General features: G+C 44.3%; 1 protein-coding gene across 1 annotated transcript in view; it reads left to right on the forward strand.

Moving 5' to 3' along the window:
- The window catches only part of LOC309844619 (uncharacterized protein), a 66,257-nt gene that overhangs the window by 17,747 nt on the left and 23,819 nt on the right, over positions 1–24,691 (forward strand). Inside the window, exons 3-10 of the mRNA XM_082691717.1 lie at positions 3,364–4,358; positions 4,627–4,724; positions 6,014–6,227; positions 6,540–6,779; positions 7,758–8,095; positions 9,387–9,637; positions 20,714–20,852; positions 24,382–24,664. Of these exons, the coding sequence (XP_082547843.1) occupies positions 3,364–4,358; positions 4,627–4,724; positions 6,014–6,227; positions 6,540–6,779; positions 7,758–8,095; positions 9,387–9,637; positions 20,714–20,852; positions 24,382–24,664 (2,558 nt within the window). The remainder of the gene's footprint in view (positions 1–3,363; positions 4,359–4,626; positions 4,725–6,013; positions 6,228–6,539; positions 6,780–7,757; positions 8,096–9,386; positions 9,638–20,713; positions 20,853–24,381; positions 24,665–24,691) is intronic.

The raw sequence follows: 24,691 nt of genomic DNA on the forward strand, positions 1-24,691 counted from the left end.
GAACAAAGTTGGAGGATGGACACTATCTAAGGCTTACTATACAGCTACAGTAATCAAGAGTGGTATTTGTGAAAGAACAGACGAACTGAACAGAGTAGAGATCCCAGAAATAGACACACATAAGTATGGTCATCTGATCTTTGACAAAGGAGGAAAGGTCATAAAATGGAGCAAAGGAAATCTTTAAAAATGATGATGGAACTGGATATCCACAAGCCAAAAAATGAATCTAGACACAGACCTTATAATTTTCACAAAATAACTCAAAACAGATCACAGATATAAATGTAAAACAGAACTATAAAACTCCTAGTAGGTAACAGGAAGTAAGCCCTAGATGACCTTGAATATGGCTATGACTTTTTAGATATAATACCAAAGATCCATGAAAGAAATAATTATAGGCTGGGCTGCATTAAAATTTAAAACTTCTGCTCTGCAAAAGACAATGTCAAGAGAATAAGAAGCCACAGACTGGGAGGAAATTTTTGCAAAAGGCACATCTGATAAAAGATTATTATCCAAAATATACTAAGAAATCTTAAAATAATAATAAGAAAACAATCCAATTAAAAATGTTCCAAATACCTTAACAGACACCTCACCAAGATGTACAGATGTCAGATAATCATATGAAAAGACACGTCACATCATGTGTCCTCAAGGAAATGCAAAATGAAACAACGAGATGTCAGTAAACTGAAAATTCAAAACACAGATACCACCAAATGCTGATGAGAATGTGGAGCCTCAGGAACTCTTCTTTCACTGCTGATGGGAATGCAAAACGGTACAGCCACTGCAAGACAGTTTAGCAGTTTCTGATAAAACTAAACTGCTCTTACTATAGGATCCAGCAATCACACTCCTTGCTATTTATGCAAATGAGTTACATCCACACAAAAACCTGCTTGTAGCAGTTTTGTTCATAACTGCAAAAACATGGAAACAACTAAGATGTCCTTCAGGAAGTGAATACATCTGTGGTATGTTCAGACAATAAAGTATTATTCAGTGCTAAAAAGAAATGAGCCAATAACCCAGGAACAGACAGGTAGGAACATTAAATGCCTGATTCCAACTAGATGATGTCTGGAAAAGGCAAAACTACGGAGACAGTAAAAAGATCAGTGGTTGCCAGGGGTGGGATGAGAAGATGAATAGGCAGAACACAGAGTATGTTTAGGGCAGTGAAGATACTCTGTGTGATACTGTAAGTATGGATACATGTCTGCCTTTGTCCAAACCCACAGGATGTACAACAGGAGTGCACTCCATCTATCATTATTACTTCGTTGGGGGTTGGTTTTCTCAGGTTATTTTGGTGCTTCTCTTTCATGCTGTTACTTTTCATCAAATATTTGCTGATTCTTGTTTATTTAAATGCTAAATGGCATTGAAATTCTAGGTTGATTATTATTGGTTATGGAAGTATATTTTCTCAGTAATAATTATCTCCGTATTTTCTCATAATCCCTATTCTTTTTTTCTTGATCTTTTTTTCACATATATGCAGTTACAGATTCTTCTGTGCTTATGGGTTTTTGATCAGTCTGATTCCATTTGATTTATATTTTCAATAAATTGTCACTAACCCAGTTTACTGATTGTGCCCTTTTCACAACTCAGTGCAATCATGGATTTATTCTGATTTTAAAACTTCTGTTTCATTTCAGAAGAGAATGGGAAAGAAAAGTAAACAATCCAGTTCAGATTTTTTTAAATTTTTTATGAAGCAAAAAAAAATTTTATGACGTAAAATCATTTTTTTATGAAACAAAAATTTCTCTTCCCCTGTACCAAAGTCATGGCTATTAGAAATAACATGGCTATTAGAAAACAGATGTTTTTGAGGGTGCCCCCGGCTCAGCATGAACAGGACCCAGGGTCATTGTCTAGATGATATGCTAGTGATTTGGTGTCTGGGCCTCAAGTTTGCCCATTCAGTATCACCCACCTTATCATAATAGGCTACTGTATAAACCTTGATGCCAGTGTATTCATCTAAAACATAGTAGCTTACCTTTTCACTGACTTGGTGGTCAAACAACTGATTGCATGAAATTTATAAACAGAACCCCTTATGAGAATTAAAACACATTTTCTTTTAATTTTGTATACAGGTACAAAGTAATAAAAGTTTTAAAAATTAATATTTTTAAATTTAGAATCACCAAATTAAAGATAGACTGTGCAAGATGTTGCTTGAGAAATAGATACGTCACAGAACTAGAACATTCTACCTGACCTGGCCCCTGACTTCTTTGTGTAGGCAGATGATCATCAGAAGCGAGATTATCATCACAAGGTGGTTCAGTAAACTTGGAATCAGAGCAAGAAGAGCCAGCTGAATGATTTCAGTGGTTAGTGCTTCAAGGAGCAGGAGAGTCACTCGTAGGGTGATACCTTTGTCTTCAGGAAAGGATCATACCTCCTAAGCACACCAGTCTCCCTTCAGTTAACTGGGGTTCTTGCAGCCACAGAGAACACAACACAGACACACAGTGATGCTATCTACGTGACTCCCATTGTCCAGTGTTCGCATGCACTGGCTTCTAGCTGTATGTTGCCAATGTTTACCTAACAAAAGTGGCATAGCCAGTTCTGGGACCTCCAGGCTTTAGAGGTCACTTTACCTCTTCCCCCCTAATGATCCCACTAGGTATCCAGGGCTGCATCTCCCATTTGGGGGATATGGGTGTCCTGAGGTCTTCTTATAGGGGTTTCGTGTCCACAGACCGACCCAAATGGACTGAGAAACACCTTAAAGCATGGATATGAGCCTCCTGTAAGCCATCCATGAACGGGTGGAGTTTGGGTGTAGATAGTTAGTCAATCCTTTGGGTTCAGGTAACAAGAAGGTCTCCACTAGAGTTGAAGCCAGCCAGCTCCCCTGCCCCACCTTTTGAAATAATAGTGATTCTTCAGTGGTGCCACCAACTCAGCCCTCTGTTGACTTGACTTGAAAATTGGCTGCATAAAATTTATAAATAATCTTTATAAGAATGAAAACATGATTACCCATTCAGTTATTTATATAATGCCCAAAAGGCTGAAATGAACACTTAAATGTAGAATAGCTAAGACATGATACTGGGTAAACACAGCAGGGCTTCCTATGAGATTTCCTTTGGAGGATTTGCATTCCAAGAAGGAGCAGAGCAGAATGGATGTCCCTCTGTCTTCCCTCAGACCAGCCTGCACACCCAGTGGGGTCAGATGTGTCTACTTTGCTCTCCCAGCTCTCCCTCGAGAGCTAGAGGTGATCCTATTAGTAAAGCTGACACTTGCTGTATGCCGGCAACTCTTCTCAGAGCTTTATGTGATCACTCCTTTAACAGAGAACACCTGTATCTTTTGCAGCTGTGAAGATGATCTCTCGGAGGACAGAGAGGAGCTCCTGCATGGGATTTCAGAGCTGGATATCAGCAACTCAGATTGCTTCCCCTCCCAGCTTCTTGTGCATGGGGCTCTAGCCTTTCCCCTGGGGTTAGATTCCTATCACGGCTGTGTCATAGCGGCTGCTCGCTATGGCCGGGGCCGGGTGGTTGTGACTGGCCACAAGGTATTATTCACCGTGGGAAAACTGGGCCCCTTTCTGCTCAATGCTGTTCGCTGGCTGGATGCAGGCCGCCGGGGCAAGATCGTGGTGCAGACGGAACTCAGGACACTGAGCGGCTTGCTCGCGGTCGGGGGCATAGACACCAGCATTGAGCCCCATCTGACCAGTGATGCAAGTGTCTATTGCTTTGAACCCGTGAGTGATGTGGGGGTCAAAGAGCTGCAGGAGTTTGTAGCTGAGGGTGGGGGATTGTTTGTTGGAGCCCAGGCCTGGTGGTGGGCCTTCAAGAACCCTGGAGTGTCTCCTTTGGCTCGGTTCCCAGGAAACCTCCTCCTCAACCCCTTTGGCATCAGCATCACAAGCCAAAGCCTTAATCCAGGGCCCTTCCGTACGCCTAAAGCAGGGATAAGGACCTATCACTTCCGCACCACATTGGCCGAGTTCCAAGTCATAATGGGCAGGAAAAGAGGGAACGTGGAAAAGGGCTGGTTGGCCAAGCTGGGGCCAGACGGCGCGGCTTTCCTGCAGATCCCCGCCGACGAGATCCCTGCCTATATGTCTGTGCATCGGCTCCTGAGGAAGCTGCTGAGTCGGTATCGGCTCCCAGTCGCAACCCGAGAGAACCCTGTTATCAATGACTGCTGCAGGGGGGCTATGCTTTCCCTGGCCACTGGCTTGGCCCATTCTGGAAGTGACCTCTCTCTGTTAGTGCCAGAAATTGAAGACATGTACAGCAGCCCCTATCTGCGCCCCTCGGAGTCTCCTATCACCGTTGAGGTCAACTGCAACAATCCAGGTACTGAATGGGGAGGGGACGAAGCGCTCAGTGTGGGGTGCCCTGGGGGTGGAGGGCTCAGCATGGGGGCTGCGGGAGTGGGGCCTGATGACTTCGTAAGGCCATCTCCACTCTTGGCCAGGCACTTTCAAGGAGATGGGGGTGGGGGCTTTAGGTAACAGTTGCAAGAGTTGAGTCAGGACAGCAGGAAGGGAGAGAGCTGTGCAGAGCTGGATGGAGATGGTGTCACAGTGGGGGGATCAAGTTGGCCCTTTCCGTGCTTTGGCAGGCACTAGATATTGCTGGGTGAGCACCGGGCTCTACATTCCTGGAAGGCAGATTATAGAGGTCTCGCTGCCTGAAGCCGCTGCCTCTGCTGACCTGAAGGTAAGGCCGTACCCCATCTCCACTTGATGCAGAACCCAAATATTCTTGCTTTTACGGTCACTGTCTTTTTTTGATCCTCATAAAAAACCTATTGGCAACCCGCGGCATGTACTTTTACCCCACTTTAAGGATGAGACAACTAGGCTGCAAGTGTAGGTAGACTGAAAATATCTAGTACACCTGAAACTAATGTTAACATTGTGTGTCCACGATTACTCCAATCAATCAGCCAATAGATATGATGCATTTCAGAGCCCAGGACTCAAACCTAACCAACTCCTAGCTCTTAAGTTTTGTGCTTTTCTCTTATGTCCCAGAGTGGAGAATAAGAAAGGCACCAAATGGGTACCTAACTGGCTCAGTCAGTAGAGCATATGACCCTTAATCTCAGGGTCACGAGTTCAAGCTCCACTTTGGGTGTGGAGCCTGCTTTAAAAAATAATAAAATGTTTTCAAAACTAAAATAACAAGAGGCACCAAATGGAGAGTGCCCTGGCACGCAGAAGTGTTCAGTCCATCTCAGTTCCCTTTCTGTGCCTGTCCAGTCCCTCGCTGGAGAGCAAGGTCTTTCTTCCTCTTTCCTAGGACACTGGACTGTCCCTTGCTCCCCCAGTCTCCCTCCAGCTCTGTCACTTTCACACCCATGCACACACTCTGTTTGAAAAAGTAGCCATCCTGCTCTGTCCCCCTGGAGAGTCGTTGTGACAGGTAGGGTCTGTTCTGTGGTCTCTGTTCTGGAACCTGTTTAGCATAAACCTGGGAGAACAATCCCAGGACTCCACCCAGTACAGGAGCCACTCCACGGGCCCAGGAAGGGGGGGCCTGGCCAATGGGAGGAACTGGGTCCTCCCTCCAGTTCCTGAGCCTGTCACACTGCCTCCCCCTGGGGCTTCTCTCCAGTCAGCAAAGGGCTGAAGTCCGTAAGACCCCTCTGCCCCATTCCCAAGATGACCAGTCACCACAACAAAGTAGGCAACCCAGGATTCTGTGGGTTTCAGAGACACCTAGGGGCCCTGTGTGGGAGTCAGCCCTCCTCAGTATTCGTCCATGTGCTACACCTGGTGCTTCTCACTTCAGCGTCTCAATACAACCTTTTGTGGAGCTGAAGCTCCTGGGAGGACGTTTACACACGATTCGGTCCACACAGCCCCGAAGAATGATGGAATGGTGTGGGCTAGCACGGGGTCATGGCTGGCCCTGTGACCTTTCCTGTCTCCACCTCCTGGAAGCCCTCCCTTTCCACCTACATACACCCGAGGTGACTTTGCGGGGGGATCTCTCTGCTCCAGATACAGATCGGCTGCCACACGGATGACCTGACCAGAGCCAGCAAGCTGTTCCGAGGTCCGCTCGTGATTAACCGGTGCTGCTTGGACAAGCCCAGCAAGTCCATTACCTGCCTCTGGGGCGGCCTTCTCTATATCATCGTGCCGCAGAGCAGCAAACTGGGCTCTGTGCCCATCACTGTTAAGGGGGCTGTGCATGCCCCATACTATAAGCTGGGTGAGTGGGAACTGTGGGGTGAACCCCAAGGGAGTGGGAGAGCTGGGTCAGGAGATCATCTGGGGCTGTTTGCTGTAGGAAGAGAGAAACTCCGGGCTGGTAGAGGGGAGGAAGCTAAGTTTCCTTATTTTCAGCACTGGGGCCACGGAGATGAAGACCAAACCACATTCTTGGAGATTTCCTAGAAGAAGGATAAAAGGGGTGATATGGTCACTTATGACCTCGGTGTTCTCTTCTTGGGGTTCAAGTTGGATGTTTTAACATGAGGGATTTGGGAAAGTGAATTTCAAGCCCTATGGCCTCTCTTCCCAGGGGAGACCTCCCAGGAGGAGTGGAAGAGGCGCCTCCAGGAGAATCCAGGTCCCTGGGGAGAGCTGGCTACGGACAACATCATCCTGACAGTGCCAACCGCCAACCTCCGAACGCTGGAGAACCCCGAGCCGCTGCTTCGCCTCTGGGACGAGGTGATGCAGGCTGTGGCACGGCTGGGGGCCGAGCCCTTCCCTCTGCGTCTGCCTCAGAGGATCGTTGCTGACGTGCAGATCTCAGTTGGTGGGTGCTCTGTGCAGGCCGCCCCTAACGGCCTTTTTTCAGCAGCCATGCAGCAGGCAGTCAACAGAGTAAAAATGTTTTTCTAGCAAGACATAGAAGATACAAGTCTTGAAAGGGGGGAGATATGTATTTTTAAGAATAGATTCAGCCAAATCCCCCAATCAAAAAAATTGGAAACTACCTAAGTGTCTAACAGAATGGAATACTTAAGTAATATATCGTGTGTACCTCCAACAGACACTTTCTAAAGTAATATTTTGATGGCATAAGGAAATACGGTGGGATTATGGGACCGGAGGAAAGCACGCTGTGGAATGTGCATGAGCAGTATGTGAAATTATGAACAATCTAAGTTGGCATGTCAAGGGTTGTCTTCCAATAGCTGGACTAGCATAGGAACAGAGTGCTAGAATTTCACAGGGATCCCATCGGGGACTTCAAGGAGAAAGTAAAAGGGGTGGGGGTGTCTCGCCCCAGGTCACAGTTGTTGGACACAACATTGAGAAGACACGGAAAGAAGAGATCTCTGCCAGTGGGTCAAGAGCCTAACAAATCAGGGGTGTGGAAATGAAAAAAACGATGGAAATTTCTTTAGACCCCAGTTTTCCTGCCTTACAGAGATGATTACAATAAAATAGCATCAATGTGGGCAACACTGTATCTAAGTAATGAAAAAGGGAAGCCCCCATCCAGGAGTTCTCCATATTGAGAAAAGAGTATAATGAGACAGGTTCCCAAGACAAGACACCCTCACAAAAGTGGAAAAGCTGAAGAAATGTGAAGGATTGTTGGTAACGTGTACCAGTCCCACTCCTCTCAGGTCAAAGTGAGGGGGAGGCACAGTTACAGAAAGAGAAGATGGTGGAGAGACCTGGTGGGTCAGTGTGGATGGCCCTTCTAGCTCTACGGGGTTCTGGTAGTCTTGGTAAAGACAGGAGGGTGTGTTCTAACCCCTATTCCTCCCTCCTGCATTCCCAGGCTGGATGCATGCGGGGTACCCCATCATGTGCCATCTGGAATCTGTGCAAGAGCTCATCAATGAGAAGCTGATCAGAACCAAGGGGCTGTGGGGACCCGTCCATGAGCTCGGCCGCAACCAGCAGCGGCAGGAGTGGGAGTTCCCCCCACACACCACCGAGGCCACCTGCAATCTGTGGTGTGTTTACGTGCATGAAACAGTCTTGGGCATCCCTCGAGGTCGCGCCAATATTGCTCTGTGGCCCCCAGTTCGGGAGAAGAGAGTCCGAATCTACCTGGGCAAGGGTCCCAATGTGAAAAACTGGAATGCGTGGACTGCCCTGGAAACGTATCTACAGGTACTGGGCAAGAAGGGATGGGGATGGGGAGATCCCACTGTGGGGACCTCAAAGTGGACTTAATTGTCCTAGCCATACCCTCACACGATGATTTAGAGGAGAGTCATGAAAGGACCAAAGCAGAGGTAAAGATAGTACTATAGAGTTACCATGGCTGGCTTTAAAGCCAGACTTACCAGAGACTGAAGCCAAACCATGTCGTGGAATAGCGATCTCACACCAAACATCCTGTCCGTTCCCCCCACCGCCCCAACCACACGTCACAGGATGGGACCCATTTTTTTCCTTAGAAACTGCCTCAGTTTCTCCCTCAGGAGCAATCCGAGATGCCTCACTGGTCTCCACATGAGGTTGCCTCTGCGTTTGAATGACTGTCCGGCACCCCAGCTCCCTTACCTCAGTCCCTGGAGCAGCTCCCAGGCCACCATGCAGAGTCTCACCACCTGGGATTCTGGAACTCACTGTCCAGCCGGGTTCTTCCACCTGCCCGAATACCTCTCTGGGTGTACCCACTGCCCTGGGAATGAGAGCGAAACTGCCGCGAGACTCTAGTCTCCTCCCTGGGCCGTTTCACCCCAGGGACAAAAGCTGCTCACCTGTGCAGTCCAGCTAAGGGCGTTTCAGAGAACTGCTAGTGTCGTCCTAACTGTAAGGAGCCATAACCGGGCCTCACAGGGGCTACTCCCTGTGGCCTCGGGACAGCTGCCTTTTCCTAAAATCGTGTCTTACTTAACTTCATTCCGTCCACCTAGACTGTACATCGACTTCTGTTTCTACCGAACTCACATTTTTTTCCTGAGAGGCCACACCAGTAGCCTTGCAGATTGGCACAGACCTGTGACTGATGCAGGTTATGTCAGGGTAAGGGAGAGAGGGACAGTTCCCCAGTTATGGGGGTTTAATGTTGCAGCTGTGAAAGATACAAGGATTTTTTTTCACTTCGGCCAGCTTTAAATCCTTGTGTGCTACCCTGCCGACACTTTGATGATGGAGTGAGCTACATGAGTAATGACATAGGTGGTAAATACTGATAATAATCCTAACAGGTCCACAGCCAGCCTTTCTTGAGTGTCTGCTCTGGGCTGAGCACCGTGCTCGATCAGACGCCCTACTGAGATAAGGCAGGGAGAGCAGCCCATGAGGCCAGCAGCAAGAGCTGCAGAGATGGCCACTGACAGAAATAAAGCCAGTGTTTAGGGGTTCAATACATTCTATTCGTTGATTACAGTGTTTGTTGGGACTTCCTTCTGTGGATTAAATGTCTTTTTCTGCTGCTGCTTTCTCTCTCCAGCTACAGGAGGCCTTTGGTTGGGAGCCATTCATCCGTCTCTTCACTGAGTATAGGAACCAGACCAACTTGCCCACAGACAATGTGGACAAAATGAATCTGTGGGTGAAGATGTTCTCCCACCAAGTGCAGAAGAATCTGGCTCCGTTCTTTGAGGCCTGGGCCTGGCCTATCCAGAAGGAAGTGGCTACCAGCCTGGCCTATCTGCCTGAATGGAAGGAAAATATTATGAAATTATACCTCCTCACACAGATGTAAGGAGTGCCCAGCGAGGTGGCAGGTAGAGAGGTTTGGGGAGGTAGGCAGAGATGGGGATTCACTCCTCGACCTCTGTCTCTTAGGGTTCTAGCCTTGCCCTCTTGGCTCATTGCCCCCATATCTTAATACCTGATAGCTCCATCTCTAGAAAGTGGGTTAAGAACACAGCAAAATGGGGAATCAGAATTTCTTAGGAGACAGACCTTCTGTTTGAGTCTTATTCCTCTGCTCTCAGCTATCAGATTCCCTCCTGGCCCCATACTGGCTTGGTTCTGAGAGCTTCTATGTCAGCCCTTGGTTCACCACTGTGGGCCATGGTCCTTGGGGGTGGTGCTCATTCTGACTTGCCGAGGACTCTCTGGACTTTTGTTTTTTGATGAGTTTTTCCAAAAACCTGACCATAGAATCCACTGAAACACAAATTTACCAGGATACTCAGACAGTTCCTTGATATTCTGTGTCTTGGGCAGTACTCAAAGAGCTTGAAAAGCAGTCTGGTATAGTAGAAAGAGCCCACAGCTAGCATTAGCTCTTGGGAAAGTCATTGTTCTCTCTACTCACGTTTCTTTCTGTGTGAGATGAGGACAAAAATGCCTTCCTGTCAGGGTTGTCCTGAAGACTCAGACTGATCGTTCTGAAGAGGATTGTAAATGGAGGGTTCTTGTATGTTCTGCTGGGCCACAGAGTAGTGAGCTGAGTTCAACCCTTCTCGCCTCAGCTGGGACGTTAGGACCATCATCTCTCAGAGTAGACTCCCTGCATCCAAAGTCTGGTTCTTCCACCTCTTGGTCACATGACTCTGGACAAACTCCTTATAAAATGGGATCTATTTCATAGAATTATTGTGAGGATTAAATTTAAGTTCCCTCTAAAAGGAATTAGAAGAGTGCTTGGCCGTTGGTAGGTATTGAGAAAAGGCCAGCTGCCGTTATTACTAATTAACGTTAATCAGGCATTTCAGAGCTAGACTGCCCCTTTAGAGAGCATTCACAGACGCAATGTGACCCATCCATCCCACCCTACACCTTATACATCAGCTTCTGGAATGATTGGGGTCTGTTGCTTTATAAGCTCTAGGATCGACAGGATCCACAGGCTCTAAATTCATAACGGGGGCCTTAATAGCTACTTGGAGTTTGGTCTCTTTATTCAATTCCATCTTTCAGGTAGAATTCCTTCTTTGATTAAATCAGAAGTGGGAGTCACTTGAAAAATCAGAGCAAATCCAGGAGAGCATTTGTCTTTAGAGACGATGGGCATCTGGCTTAGGCATGGTGTTTATGTTTCCATGGCGACACAGATTCCTATCACTGCCCAGAGTTCCTTTCCAGTTTGGCAGATAAAGTCACACACAGAGAGAAATTTTGACTTCTGAACCAGATAACTGGATAAGACTGACCCAAAATTTTATTTGATTACAATGCAAAATACTATACTCGTTCTTTTATATAGATTATTTAATTTAATCTTCACAATAGTCTTATGAGATGGAAATTTATTGCTCCCATTTTAGAAATAAGTAAACTGAGTTTTGAGGAGATCAAGTAAATTGCCTAAGTCTACACTGCCAATAGATAGTAGACCTGGGATTTGAACCTGGGCACTCTGATTACAGAATGGGTGTTTGTAACTACAGTACTCTGCATGTGCAATAAATGAGTCAGTGAAGAGACCAGCCAGCAAACAGAAGGATCTTTATGTCCCTACTTGCCAGCTCTTTGCCTGTTTGTACTCACCCCTCATCGAGTTTTACCAGAACAGAAAGTCCCTTTGAGTCTCCCAAATGCCAGTTCAAAGAAAGTACTTGAGGTAGGCTCCTAAGGTACTTTGCAAAGACAGAGACCACTTTAGCATCATGAGGTCTTTTAGATTCCTGTTTCTTCAGGTTTCATTTATCATCACCAGTGCACCATGAAAGCATTCTAGTAGTGCACTGGGATTTGAATGATGGGTCATTTTGGTAAAGCACCTGACTCCCAGGACAGACATTGCATGTTCTCAGCAAGGAAATCAGATTCTTAGTCCTCTAGAATAATATCTGTATCCACCCTGACCCTCTTTAGTTCATTTTTAGCATTATGGCCCCGGGACCTTTTTAAAATAGGAAGCTATTCATGTCACTCCCCTGTTTTAATGCTTCCAGTGGGACTTTGACTATAAGATGATGAACTGAGCATATAAGTTTACCTCCCCTCCCTCCCCAGGCCCCACTGAAATTGAAGTCAAGAAATGCAAAAGAGAAGTGAAAACATCTCGGCAAAGAAAACTGAACAGATTTGATTATAAGTGAAGAACATCTCAACACATTTCTGAAAGAGAGAAAGAGGATGAAGCATGACAATGAATGAAAGACTGAAGGTATCTTTCAGATAGAAGCTGATCTGAACAACATAATCCCAAAGAAAAGTGAGCACCTGAAAAGTCTATAAAGAATTATACCAGTTGTAAAAGTGAAACCAATCCTACCCTGCCCCAACCATTGTGCAGACAATTATTGGTATCCATTAAAAATCTACTGTTCTTGTAATTGTTTGTATAGAAATTGAATAAACTGCCTGAGGAGAGGTAGGAGTTGGTGTCCCAGAATAAAATTTCTCTTTTTGTCGAAATAAGTGACCCCCTAGTCTATCAGCTAATTCTCTGACTATGGAAACCCCTGCTCAAGTGACCCAAGTGCTTCTAGTCCTATAAGAGGCTTATTGGAGGAAACAGACCCAACCATAACTGGCAGGGGATACCCATGCCAACCCCTTTAACAGTTAACAGTTACTTGATTCTTAAATGCAAATAGTCAGCTAGGAATCCCCAGTCTCTGGGCATCGGGGGTTGAAGGGAGAGGACACGGGAGGAGCAGATAAGAAAAATGACCAGTTAGAATTTGGAGACCTGAAAAATACAACGAACTCTAGAGGAAACAAAGTGAACATGGAAAGAATAATTTTAAAATCTGTATCTTCAGAGAGATTGCAGGTGTAATTGTAAGACGAGTTCAGAATGCTACAAACAAAGGAGAAACAGAATAAAAAGAGCCCTTGAAAGTGAAATTAAACTGACCAAAATATCCAATAGGCAGGCCGGAAAATAAAGTTGAAGGAAGCCCCTTAGATATAGAACAAAAAGAAATAGCAGAGAAAATGAGGAAAGGAAAAGATCTAGACAATCAATATCTAAGCATTAGGACTATCTGGAAAAGAGAACACACAAAATATAGGTGAAGAAGTAAAATGGAAAAAAATGAAGAACAAAAAGAACTAAGTCTCCAGATTGAGGGTTCCCAATGAAACCTGTATCTAGACAGAATCTTGTGAACTTCTGGAATATTAAGTATACAGGGAAGATATTAAAAGGGTCCACAGAGAAAATAAAGTTAAGTCATCACCATTAGCTCATCCAAAAAATGAATAAGAAATAGACTGGCAGCAGATTTTTCATTAGCAACACTGAATGCTAGAAGCCAGTGGAGCAATCGCTTAAGGAAGATTTTTGTACTCGGAATACTATTGCAAGCCAAACTGCCTCAAGTAGTGTCAAAATAAAGACATTTCCTGACATGCAACTTTTCAGTCGACCTACTTCGAATCCTTTCTGAGGAAGTACACTGAGGAAGTTCTCTGACAAAATAAAAAGGAAACCCAAGGAAAGAGGAAAATATAGAATCCAGAAAACAATGCATCTCACCCAGGCTGTCTCACTCTAGAGTGAGAGTTGTCCAGCAGGATGTGTCATTTTAGCAACCCATTTTAGATGAGAATACACCGTCTCAGCCTCTTTGGAGAAAGTGTGCATTCTGTTCCATAGTTTCTTTGAGAAGCTGGAATGTTTGAGAGTATGGAGACATACATTCTTTACTCAGCAAAAAGAAAATGGAAATGTGTCAAGACATTCAGGTCCAATTGTGAAACAACAAAAACTCACAGGATGTAAGAAGAGCCTCAGTTGGACATTGGCGGTAGGTACCTCTCCTTACAAGTGGCACAGGCTCATGAACACTGAATATGTATGGGAGAAAATGTCCTAGTTCCTACTCAGCTCTCAGTAAACACGATTTACTTAGCCAAAGTAATGCAGATGCTGTTTGTTGGTATTCAGTGTTCTGATCAGCCTAGAGACCAAACATGAACGGCTTACTGTTTTGTTCAGAACTGAAATGGAAAATAATTAATTCTGACAAGTTAAGAAATGAGAGCAGAAAGAGGTTGAGAACTGGTTGTGGAAGGGAAGTGGCAGGAAGACTGGGGCTGCTTAGATAGTCACAGTAGGAATGAGAAGATAAAGTCTGCAGTTGATGGGACAAGAACTGGAGGATAGTATACTGTCCAAAGTTATAAATTAAATCAATAGAAGTCTAAAAATGACGTATCTATCAAAAATTGGGAAAGGATAAGCAAAGGAAAGCCAGGGGTAGTGTCGGTTAAATCCTTATCTTTTGTAATGGGAAATTATTAAAGATTGTCTAAAGTTAATAAGTCAAGAATTGTTGTCCAGACATATTATTTAATGTTAGCAAGTTAGTCAACAGAAGATCTAAAAATAGAAATTGTTAAATGCATTGCCTCTAGGAAATGGGTCAAGGGTTAAAAGGGGTGGGGTGGGAAACTGTGTTTTTCATTTCAAGTCCTCCTGTACTATTTAATTTTTTACCTTGTGCATGTATTTGAAAAATTTTTAATAAACTCAAATAAAAATCTCCAGTGACCTCATATTGACTAAGATATGCCCCAACCAACATCCTTCAAATGGCTTATGATGCCTTCCAATATTGGGATCCACCTGTGTCCTGGTTCATCATATCTCCGCATTACTCTCTGGTTCTAGCCATACCAAGTATCTTCCAGCTAATCATACTTCATGTTCTCAATTCTTCATGTGTTCCACAAAAAGCAAAGCCTGCCCCTGATCTCACCATGTATCTGAGATTAAGCTTACTCTCTGCAGATTTTCAATATTTGTTGAGTGAAGAACACTGAAAAGGAGTTGCCTGAAGTTGGCCAACCAGTGTTCTTTCCCAAAAAGGTATATGATATTTGTCCCAATTCCAGGAAGCATTTCAAGATCATAATGGGTTTGTATGTTTGCCTGCATTCTTATTCATTTACAATTTTAGCAAGTTTTAGTTCTATATGAGACCAGATGGTGTCCGAGGATTTCTATCCACTGGTCAGTCTCCTTGTTATGTTCTTTGCCACTTTGCCTGAATGTCATAATCTGCTTTCTGCTGTTTACCCCCTCCTGTCCCACCATATTTTGGATAAGCAGTCAACTATCTAGGGGATTATCTTTAGGCTCCCAGATTTCTTGTGTCTTGCTATTTGTAGTATTTTGGTGGCTCTTCCTTCCCTGTCTGTTTACTTTCTTCCATTGTCCAAATCCAAGGCCAGATAGAGCTCCCTAAGGAATATCCTTCCGCTCTCACATACTGACCTTACAGATTACTCTATTTAGTCCCTAAACCAAGGTGCCCAGCTGATATCCCAACCTCTCCTAATCTGTATGCTTAGCAAGCCAATAGATAACCAAATAATGTCTTAGATGTTGACTATTTTTGCTGACAGTAGTAACACATGCTATCCCTTCTTTCAAGACTACATCACATCTATGCTTATTCTTTTGAAGATTTTGGTCCCCTGCTCAGCTTCCATTTTGAAAAATACTTCTTTCTTTGACACTCATCCTTGAAGTCAATCTTCCAAGTATGGTAGACAAGGATCTTCTACTTTTCAGACATATTCTTTTTGTTTGTTTGTTTATTGTGTTATGTTAGTCACCATAGAATACATCATTAGTTTGATGCAGTGTTCCAAGATTCATTGTTTATGCACCACACCCAGTGTTCCATACAATAGGTGCCCTCCTTAATACCCACCATGAGGCTCACCCATCACCCTACCCACCTCCCCTCTAAAACCTTCAGTTTGTTTCTCAGAGTCCACAGTCTCATATGGTTTGTCTCCCCTTCCTATTTCCCCCAATTCAATTTTCCTTTCCTTCTCCTAATATCCTCAATGTTATTTCTTATGTTCCACACATAAGTGAAATCATGATAATTTGCTTTCTCTGCTTGATTTATTTCACTCAGCATAATCTCCTCCAGTCCTATCCACATCGATGCAAAAAGCGGTATTCCTCCTTTCTGATGGCTGAATATTACTTCATTGTATATATAGACCACATCTTCATGCATTAGTCTGTTGAAGGGCCCTTTCCACAGTTTGGCTATTGTGGACATTGATGCTATGAACACTGGGGTACATATGGCCTTTTGTTTCACTGCATCTGTATCTTTGGGGTAAATACCCAGTAGTGCAATTGGCGGGTCATAGCGTAGCTGTATTTTTAATTTTATGAGGAATCTCCACACTATTTTCCAAAGTGGCTGCACCAACTTGCATTCCCACCAACAGTGTAAGAGGGTTCGGTTCCCCTTCCTCCACATCCTCTCCAACACATGTTGTTTACTGTCTTGTTAATCTTTGCTATTCTAACTGGTGTAAGGAGGTATCTCAATGTGATTTTGATTTCAACTTCCCTGATGGCTAATGATGATGAACATTTTTTCATGTGTTTTCTAGCCATTTATTTGTCTTCACTGAAGAAGAGTCTGTTCTTGTCTTTTCAGACATCTTCTAATTACACACACACACACACACACACACACACACACTCCACATCCAATTCAAGAGAGCTATAGAAATTCTTTTGATACATTTGGATTCTTGTATATTTGAACACTATAAAGAAGCAGAATTTCTTTGTGAGGAAAGATTGTGTAGAGTAAGTTATTAATGTTCTATCATCATGTTGGATGTTTAGTTTTATAGGTATTCAGTATATTAGAAAAAATGGAATAAATGAATGAGTAAATTAAAAATAAACCATGCATTGTGCTATGATGACAGTACCAGAAGCCAAGGATTATATTAATACAAATATGTGTACATGAGGGCCATTACATGTTACTTCTATTCATCTTTCTTGTCTGAAATGAGGACCTGCTACTTTTTTCAGGAAACAATTATAGCTTTATGAGCACTTCAGTTAGCCCCACCAATTCAAACATACATAATTAAGAAATACATGTAGATGCCAAAAATTTCTTTGCACGAATGGCCTAAATTTTGACATAAAATTCATCTTCACAGAGTTCCAAAATTATTTAGTGTACTTTGAGATCTGAAATAACATAGGTGGGAGGCAGACAGTAAGGGGAAGGGTGGGAACCAGGAGGGCAAAATGATCAAAGGTACAACATAAAAACAGTGAGCTCACACAGTCCAGAAGAGACCGCACAAACACAGAAGACATCCCTCCCTTCCTCAACACAACCTGTAATCCAGGGCCAAGTAAATGTAACGGGTTATATCAATGCCTCTTCCTGTTATCTACAAAGTGTCTGTGCTTTCAATAAGAGCCAGGTACCTGAAAGAGTTCATAAACTCTTCCCTTAGCCTCTATCAAGATTTGGAGAGAGAGGCAACGCCAACTTTTTGCTTTTTGTTTTTTGTTTTAACATCGAGTTTCTCCTTTTGTTCTCACTGTCAGAGCAGCCTTGAGACCAAACTGGTACCAAGGAAACAATAGTAAGCCTCAACCAAGGCTTTGGACATTAATTCACAAGAACCTGTGGCACTGTGAGTTTGACCACTGGTAGCGAACAATCAAAATGCAGAGCGGACTTAAATCTCAATCCTCATAGGAAACTGAAATGAAACTATAAAAAGGCAAACAGCTGAGTCGTGTCAGTACTGTTGGAGCGACCATCGGATAACACCGGGTGGATCTCTGGTACTGAATAAAGAAGAGCGTCTAATGCGATGGGGTGGAGAGAATGTCCACATCATAACAGATGATGGAATCCCTGCCCTCCAGCCAGAGCCCACCAGCAACACAGCTGTAGTTCAACAAGTTAGATTGCAGCAAGGGTTAAACACAGCAGGAACTGGGCATCTCAGTAAAGGGGTGTTCAAAGGAACTACTAGAGAATTGGGGCTTTGAGTGGATAATTTTGGGGAGAGTCTAAGGAAGCAAAAGCAACTCTATGATCATCTCAGTAAATCTCATCTGTTGGTGGGGCTAACTGAAGTGCTCATAAAGCTATAACTGTTTCCTGAAAAAAGTAGCAGGTCCTCATTTCAGACAAGAAAGAGGGATTTGGTCTTGTGTGGTTGCCCAGGGACCTCATTTTTGTCTTGCTTCATCATGGTCTCAAGAGTGCTCTTGTTTGAGGTGGATGTTCTATAAATTGTTAATGCACAGGGGATTGAATAACAGTGCCTCGCTGTGAGTGTGTCAGACAAGCTCTTGCATGTCCACAGCTGCTTTTGTTTTCTTTCTCACCCCAAAAGAATGGATGAAGAGCCCCTGTTCCTCCTATACAATATGAAAATATGCATTCCTCTTGATTGAACACAGGGATAAATTAGGGAAAAAATTAATATCACAAGGTACCCAAGAGTGACCCCGGAAAAGGACGACTCCCTCATGCTTCCCTAGACTGGAAGGAAGCCTTGGTTCTAATTCAAGATGAAGTTGGGACCACAAGTCAATACCGATGGGTCACTTACTTACTGTCTGAAACATCCCCACGTCTGAGTGTTGCTCAGATGAAACACCCCATCCCTGAGTGTTCCCAGGAGGAACAGAAAGTAGGCACGAGGGCAGCAGTTTGCTTTTACCTAGCAGGAATAATGCAACAGTCATTAATCTTCACAATCTGTTTAAATGCACTTGCTAATTGAGCCATACAGGGTAGAAAAAAAACAACTGGAATTTAAAACAGAAACTATAGATGCCTATACATTAGATACATAATGCTTTGATAAAAGGGGTATCAGAAACTATTTTCTCCAGTGCTCAAACTCCCCCTTTTGCATTTACAGTCTCCGTGAGACAGGGAATAAGATAATAAAGATCTGAGGGTTTTGAAGGGGCGAGGGGTGGGAGGTCGGGGTACCAGGTGGTTGGTATTATAGAGGGCATGGATTGCATGGAGCACTGGGTGTGGTGCAAAAATAATGAATACTATTATGCTGAAAATAAAAAATAAATTTAAAAAATTTTAAAAAAGATAATAAAGATCTGTGACCTTACTGAATTTTAAATATTTTTTAACACTAAAAACTAGCTGAAGCCACTAGGAAAATACTTTTCCAAGTTAAATTAAAATCCCTTGTGTTTTATCTGCCCTCTTTTATGAAAAGATCATGGAAATGTTGCCTAACAGTCATAAAATCATAAAATTTTTATAAAATCTGTAAGATACATGTCCCAAATTTGGGCATCCAATCAGGTCATTGGGTCACCTATAAATTCATTCAATCGACATTTATTGAGCAGATACTACAATGCCAGTTCCTGCTACAGAGGGAAATACATAATAAACATAATAAAACATCTGCCCTCATAGTACTTATTTCCACTTTGAACATTAAAATGAAAAAAAAAAAAAATAGAGGCTCCTGGGTGGCCCGCTGATCAAGCATTTGACTCAGGTCATGATCTAAGGGTCATGAGATTGAGCCCCATGTTGGTCTCTGTGCTGGGTAAGAAGCCTTCACTTTACAGGAGATTTTGCCTGTGGAATTTAGGAGTAAGAGGGGCTCATCTCAGCAGTTGCTGTGCCCTCTACCAAAGGTATTGAATGAAGATGTTCCTCTAAGTTCTGGGCCCCTCGTGATGGCGTCATGGACCCAGTAACAAGTGGAATCTGGAACCACATTCATATGGAGAAAACTGATGTGGAAACAACTGACTAAATTTGCACAGCAATGGAGGTCTCGGACTTACATATGGCTGTCCATGAGGACAAATGTGCAGAGTCATGAGAAATAGCTTCAGGTATCCTTGGCTTCTTACTCCATTTTCCCTCTTCCCTCATTAAGCTGCATAATTCAACCTCAATCAAAATTAAGAGACACTTGGATCACAAGTCTCAGCATAAAATGAAAAGCCTTGAGAAGGAAGACCTTGATGTTATATAACTCTGAATAATCCATTTGGAAATAATTGTTTATGTTGTAAAGAAACATAAAAAATAATGTTGCTGGTCCCAAAGGACTAGGAGCTTTGAGACTCTGTGTAGGAATTTTGTTGTTGAGAGATTGGCCTTCACTCACTCCCAACTCCCAACACGAGCCCCTCTGACATCCAGACAACATGTGTGGGTTTGTGTGTGAAGACATCTAAACCACACCGGTGTGCATGCAGTTGTAGAAACTGGGTCTGCTGTGTGCCTACCCAGTGGCTCTGATATTTCAGAGCCAGAAGAAAAACATCCACACTCAGCCTTGGACTAAGTTAGCTCCTCTGGCTCCCAGACAACTGAACTCTTCAGTCAAAAACCAAACATTATGTCTGAACTGGAGATGGGACAAGTTTGGAAACAAAAGAAAACTCCTTGCTTATTCCTTTTGGCAATATTACCCATTCCTACCATACGTGCTCTGTACACTTTTGATCCCAAAATAAAACAGAGTTCCAGGTTAATTCCACAAAGACACCAAAGGAGAATATGAAAGCTTTCCTGAGTTTGATTAAGCGCTGGCCACCTGTCAACATCAGCAGCAAACTATAGCTTCATTGCTTTAGATGAACAGGCAGGCAGGAACTTGCCCTAGAGAAAGACCATGTAATTTGAACAAAGGTTATCATAAATGTACCAAAGAATGAAAATGTAGTGGGTGAGGCTTCTCTAAGTGCTCTCAAGGGAATGACGTTCCTCTTCACTGCCATTATAACACAAATTTAATACGTGCACTTGAGCACGTGAGCTTCGGGAGATATAACTATAACACTCTAAGTGTTAGCCCGGAGCCTCCAAGGAGCAGATGCCACGATGAGATCAGATGTGCAAGAGATTTATTAAGGGAAACACCCCTGAGAGAAAACAGAGAGGGACCAGAGGAGGCTGAGAGGGCCAAGAGACACTGAGGTATTTCATGAAGGAGGGAGCGGGAGAGGCAAGGCTCACACCGCAGGCAGGTCTCAGAAAGTCTCGTCAAGGCCAGTGGGAGGGAGTCCCTCAACCACAGAAAAGTCCCAGCTCTCCCACAAATGGGCCTGCTTCCTCCCTTTAGTCCCCTTAATGACCAGCCAGGAGAGGCCCAGCATGGCCCCAGCACCAGGATACAGAGGCACCAGCTGGGGCTGTCTGTCAAGTACATGCCCGCTTCCCGCAATTGGAGATCTGAGCAGAGCACTCTCATGGCCACCACAGTACTTACTCTTAAGACAGCTGTAGGCACCTGTTCTGGGTCATCTTAGTGACTTAGTAAACCTCTCCAGTGACTCATCCCAGCAAATGCACATAGGTGGATTCAACCACCCTGATTCCTAAATTAGACGCTGGCTAATCCCTTCCAGATTCTTGGGGCCCTTCAGGGAAAGGATATATGGGACCACATTAAGTTTAACTCATAACTAAAAATAACTGAAGAAAGCCCGTGACTCTTAATGCTAGCCCATAATCAGAAAGCTTATGTATGAAGTTACCCCCGCATTTGGCTTTGTGAGAAAGTGGAATTACTGCAAGCATTTTTGTCTGCTTGAAGAAAATGGGCTGATGTACCACAGGTTAATAGGAACAGTTGTGATTTGTGTATGCCTCTTGCTGAGGCCTAACAATTAAGTATCATATTGTTCATGCTTATTTATTTTGTATGACCCAGAAAGAGCCAGTCATTGCAGTATACGGAGGAGAGAGACTAGCATACTTGGCTTCAGCTAATACATACCTACCCTTGCAACTGGATCTCGTAAGGGTCAGGTAGATTATCTGAACAAAACTGGGATCTGCTTAGAAAGGACAGTAGAGGTGAGGAAGGGAATAGATGCTGAAGAGGGAGCCTCAGTGTTTACCACCTGGCATTCTTTTTTTCTTTAAGATTTTATTTATTTATTTGACAGAGACAGACACAGCCAGAGAGGGAACAGAAGCACTGGGAGTGGGAAAGCGAGAAAGAGGCTTCCTGCTGAGCAGGGAGCCTGATGCTAGGCTCCATCCCAGGACTCTGGGATCATGACCTGAGCCAAAGGCAGACGCTTAAGGACTGAGCCACCCAGGCACCCACTACCTGGCATTTATTAAAAACTTCCCTCCAGACTACAAACTCCAATCCAGCCTCCTGGGATATCATCCTAATTCGCTCCTGCAATCGCTGTTACCAAGTTTCAGTCACAGTGAACATTTGCACGTTTTTGTCAAATCAGACTTCACACTGACATCTCCATGCTGTGGACCATGATGTGGTCTCATGGTGTAATGCCCTCCACTCTTATCTGCCCGCACACAACATTCATGTTTTTCCAAGCTAAATGTTAGCGCCCCCTTCCCTGTAAGTTCATCTCTGATGACTAGAAACCACTCCTTCTCATTTTCACACCTACATAAATCCTAGTGGTATTACAGTTCTATCACGTCTACTGTCTTCTGAGATTTACTGACTGCAGGACCATTTCATCTCCCAGAGCACCTCACATGACTCCGGCCCAATGAGAATATGCTGACTTTCATGGAGGAGTCTCTCTTTTCTCCAGGTTGTAGCAAGGATCTGAGGGCTGCACCTGCACACCTTTCAGTCAGACCCATGCTGGCCAGCATCTTTCATTTGCCACATCTTAAATGGACCTTTAAGAAAATAGCAGCCATGTTCACAATAGCCAAAAGATGGAAAGAGCCTAGATGTCCATTGACAGATGAATGGATAAAGAAGATGTGGTATGACTCAGTCATCAATAAGAATGAAATCTTGTCATCTGCAATGATACCAGAAGGTATCATGCTAAGCAAAATAAGGCAGTCAGAGAAAGACAAATGCCATATGAGTTCTCTCATATGTGGAATTTAAGAAGCAAAATAGTCAAACATGGGGGATGGGAAGGAAAAATAAAATAAGATAAAGACAGAGAGGGAGGCAAACCACAGAAGACTCTTTTTTTTTTTTAATTTCTTTTCAGTGTAACAGTATTCTTTGTTTTTGCACCATACCCAGTGCTCCATGCATTCCGTGCCCTCTCCAATACCCACCACCTGGTTCCCCCAACCTCCCACCCCCCGCCCCTTCAAAACCCTCACACTGTTTTTCAGCCATAGTCTCTCATGGTTCACCTCCCCTTCCAATTTCCCTCAACTCCCTTCTCCTCTCCATCTCCCCTTGTCCTCCATGCTATTTGTTATGCTCCACAAATAAGTGAAACCATATGATAATTGACTCTCGACTCTCTCTGCTTGACTTATTTCACTCAGCACAATCTCTTCCAGTCCCGTCCATGTTGCTACAAAAGTTGGGTATTCATCCTTTCTGATGGAGGCATAATACTCCATAGTGTATATGGACCACATCTTCCTTATCCATTCGTCCGTTGAAGGGCATCTTGGATCTTTCCACAGTTTGGCGACCATGGCCATTGCTGCTCTAAACATTGGGGTACAGATGGCCCTTCTTTTCACTACATCTGTATCTTTGGGGTAAATACCCAGTAGTGCGATGGCAGGGTCATAGGGAAGCTCTATTTTTAATTTCTTGAGGAATCTCCACACTGTTTTCCAAAACCACAGAAGACTCTTAAGTGTAGGTAACAAACTGAGGGTCGCTGGAGGGGACGTGGGTGGGGGGATGGGCTGCTGGGTGATGGGCATTAAGGAGGGTACGCGATGGAATGAGCACTGGCCGTCACAACGCTACACAATGCTGAATCGCTGAATTCTACCTCTGAAAATAATAATACACTCCATGCTAACTAAAGTGAATTTAAATTAAAAATTTGAAACAAACAAACAAACAAACAAACGAATGGTCATGCAGTTTCCTATGCTGTTCTGTTTCCATTCTTCAGCCAACTCCTGCTCCCAGATGGCAGACACCTGGATGACCACAGGTACTTTTCGCCCTCCGGCCATGGAAAAACCACCTTGGTTTAAAGCCCTTTCTTCTATTAGATCAACACCAAAATACTCTCGGGAGTCCTTCTAGAAGAGTGCTACTTTACCATAAAGACAGTGATGTAGGAAGAGTCTGATTAAAACCATAGAGACCCTCCCTAAAGTCAGCATTTGACATGGCCCTCTCCTGACCCACTCCCCCAGTGTCTGACTCCACTTTCCTTCCCAAAGGCTTGTTTCCTGGTCTGAAACCTAAGAATTCAACTAACTCAGCTCACATTGGACTTCCACCTGCCAAACAGATTTCCACTCATCCTCCAAAGACTCGGTTATTTACTAATTCAGCAGACATCTCCTGAACATTCTCCAGATGCTTATTCATTTATCCAACCACATGTTTACGTCTTAAGCAACCAGAGCCTACTACATGACAGAAATGAAACTAGCCATGGTGGACACAGCGGGGACAGACGCTACACTCCCAGCAAGAGAGCCTATGAGAGAAACCGACGTTAATCGGTGCTCCAACAAGTAAGTGTGGCGTCGCAACCTGGGGAAGAGTCAGAAACAGGGTATTTGGTGTCGTCGGGTGGAGGATTTGGAATAGTCTGGAGGTTCTGAAATACTTTTCTAGGCAAATGATGGCTGAGTCGCTTTCTAGAAGGAAATCTCACGTTGATAGGAAGCAGTGTTGCGTTGAATAAACTTAAAGGAAACCCTGCAACAAGAATATCCGTGGCACTAATTTCTATTACACTGGCGAACCCAGCGCTCTAGCTTGAGTTCCCGGGACAGCGTCCACTCTCCGCCCACACGGGGAGCACGGGCAGGTGCTGACCACCAGGGGGCAGCCTTGCAACGCAGGAGCCGCGGTTGTCTGCGGCTGCACCCCACGACCGGACTTGGGAGCGCCTGATTCCCAGCGACGATCGCTGGGCCCCGGGTTACGCTGCGGTTGGGCTTTGTTTTCCCCGAATGTGGTTTACTGGGGACTTGGCATTTGCTTTTCGCGTCAAGCGTGACAGCAACTTTGCAAACCTCCCTCTTGTATCCCGGAACTCTCGGAGGGCCGCTTTCGGCCCTGAAACCTGCAGCCTGAGAAACCCTGCCTCCTGCGAGGACCAGCCACGCACCCCGAAGGAGCCCCGCAAGCCGCCACACCGCCCCAACTGCA

Source organism: Mustela nivalis (assembly GCF_964662115.1).
Source record: "Mustela nivalis genome assembly, chromosome: 12".
NCBI lineage: Eukaryota > Metazoa > Chordata > Mammalia > Carnivora > Mustelidae > Mustela > Mustela nivalis.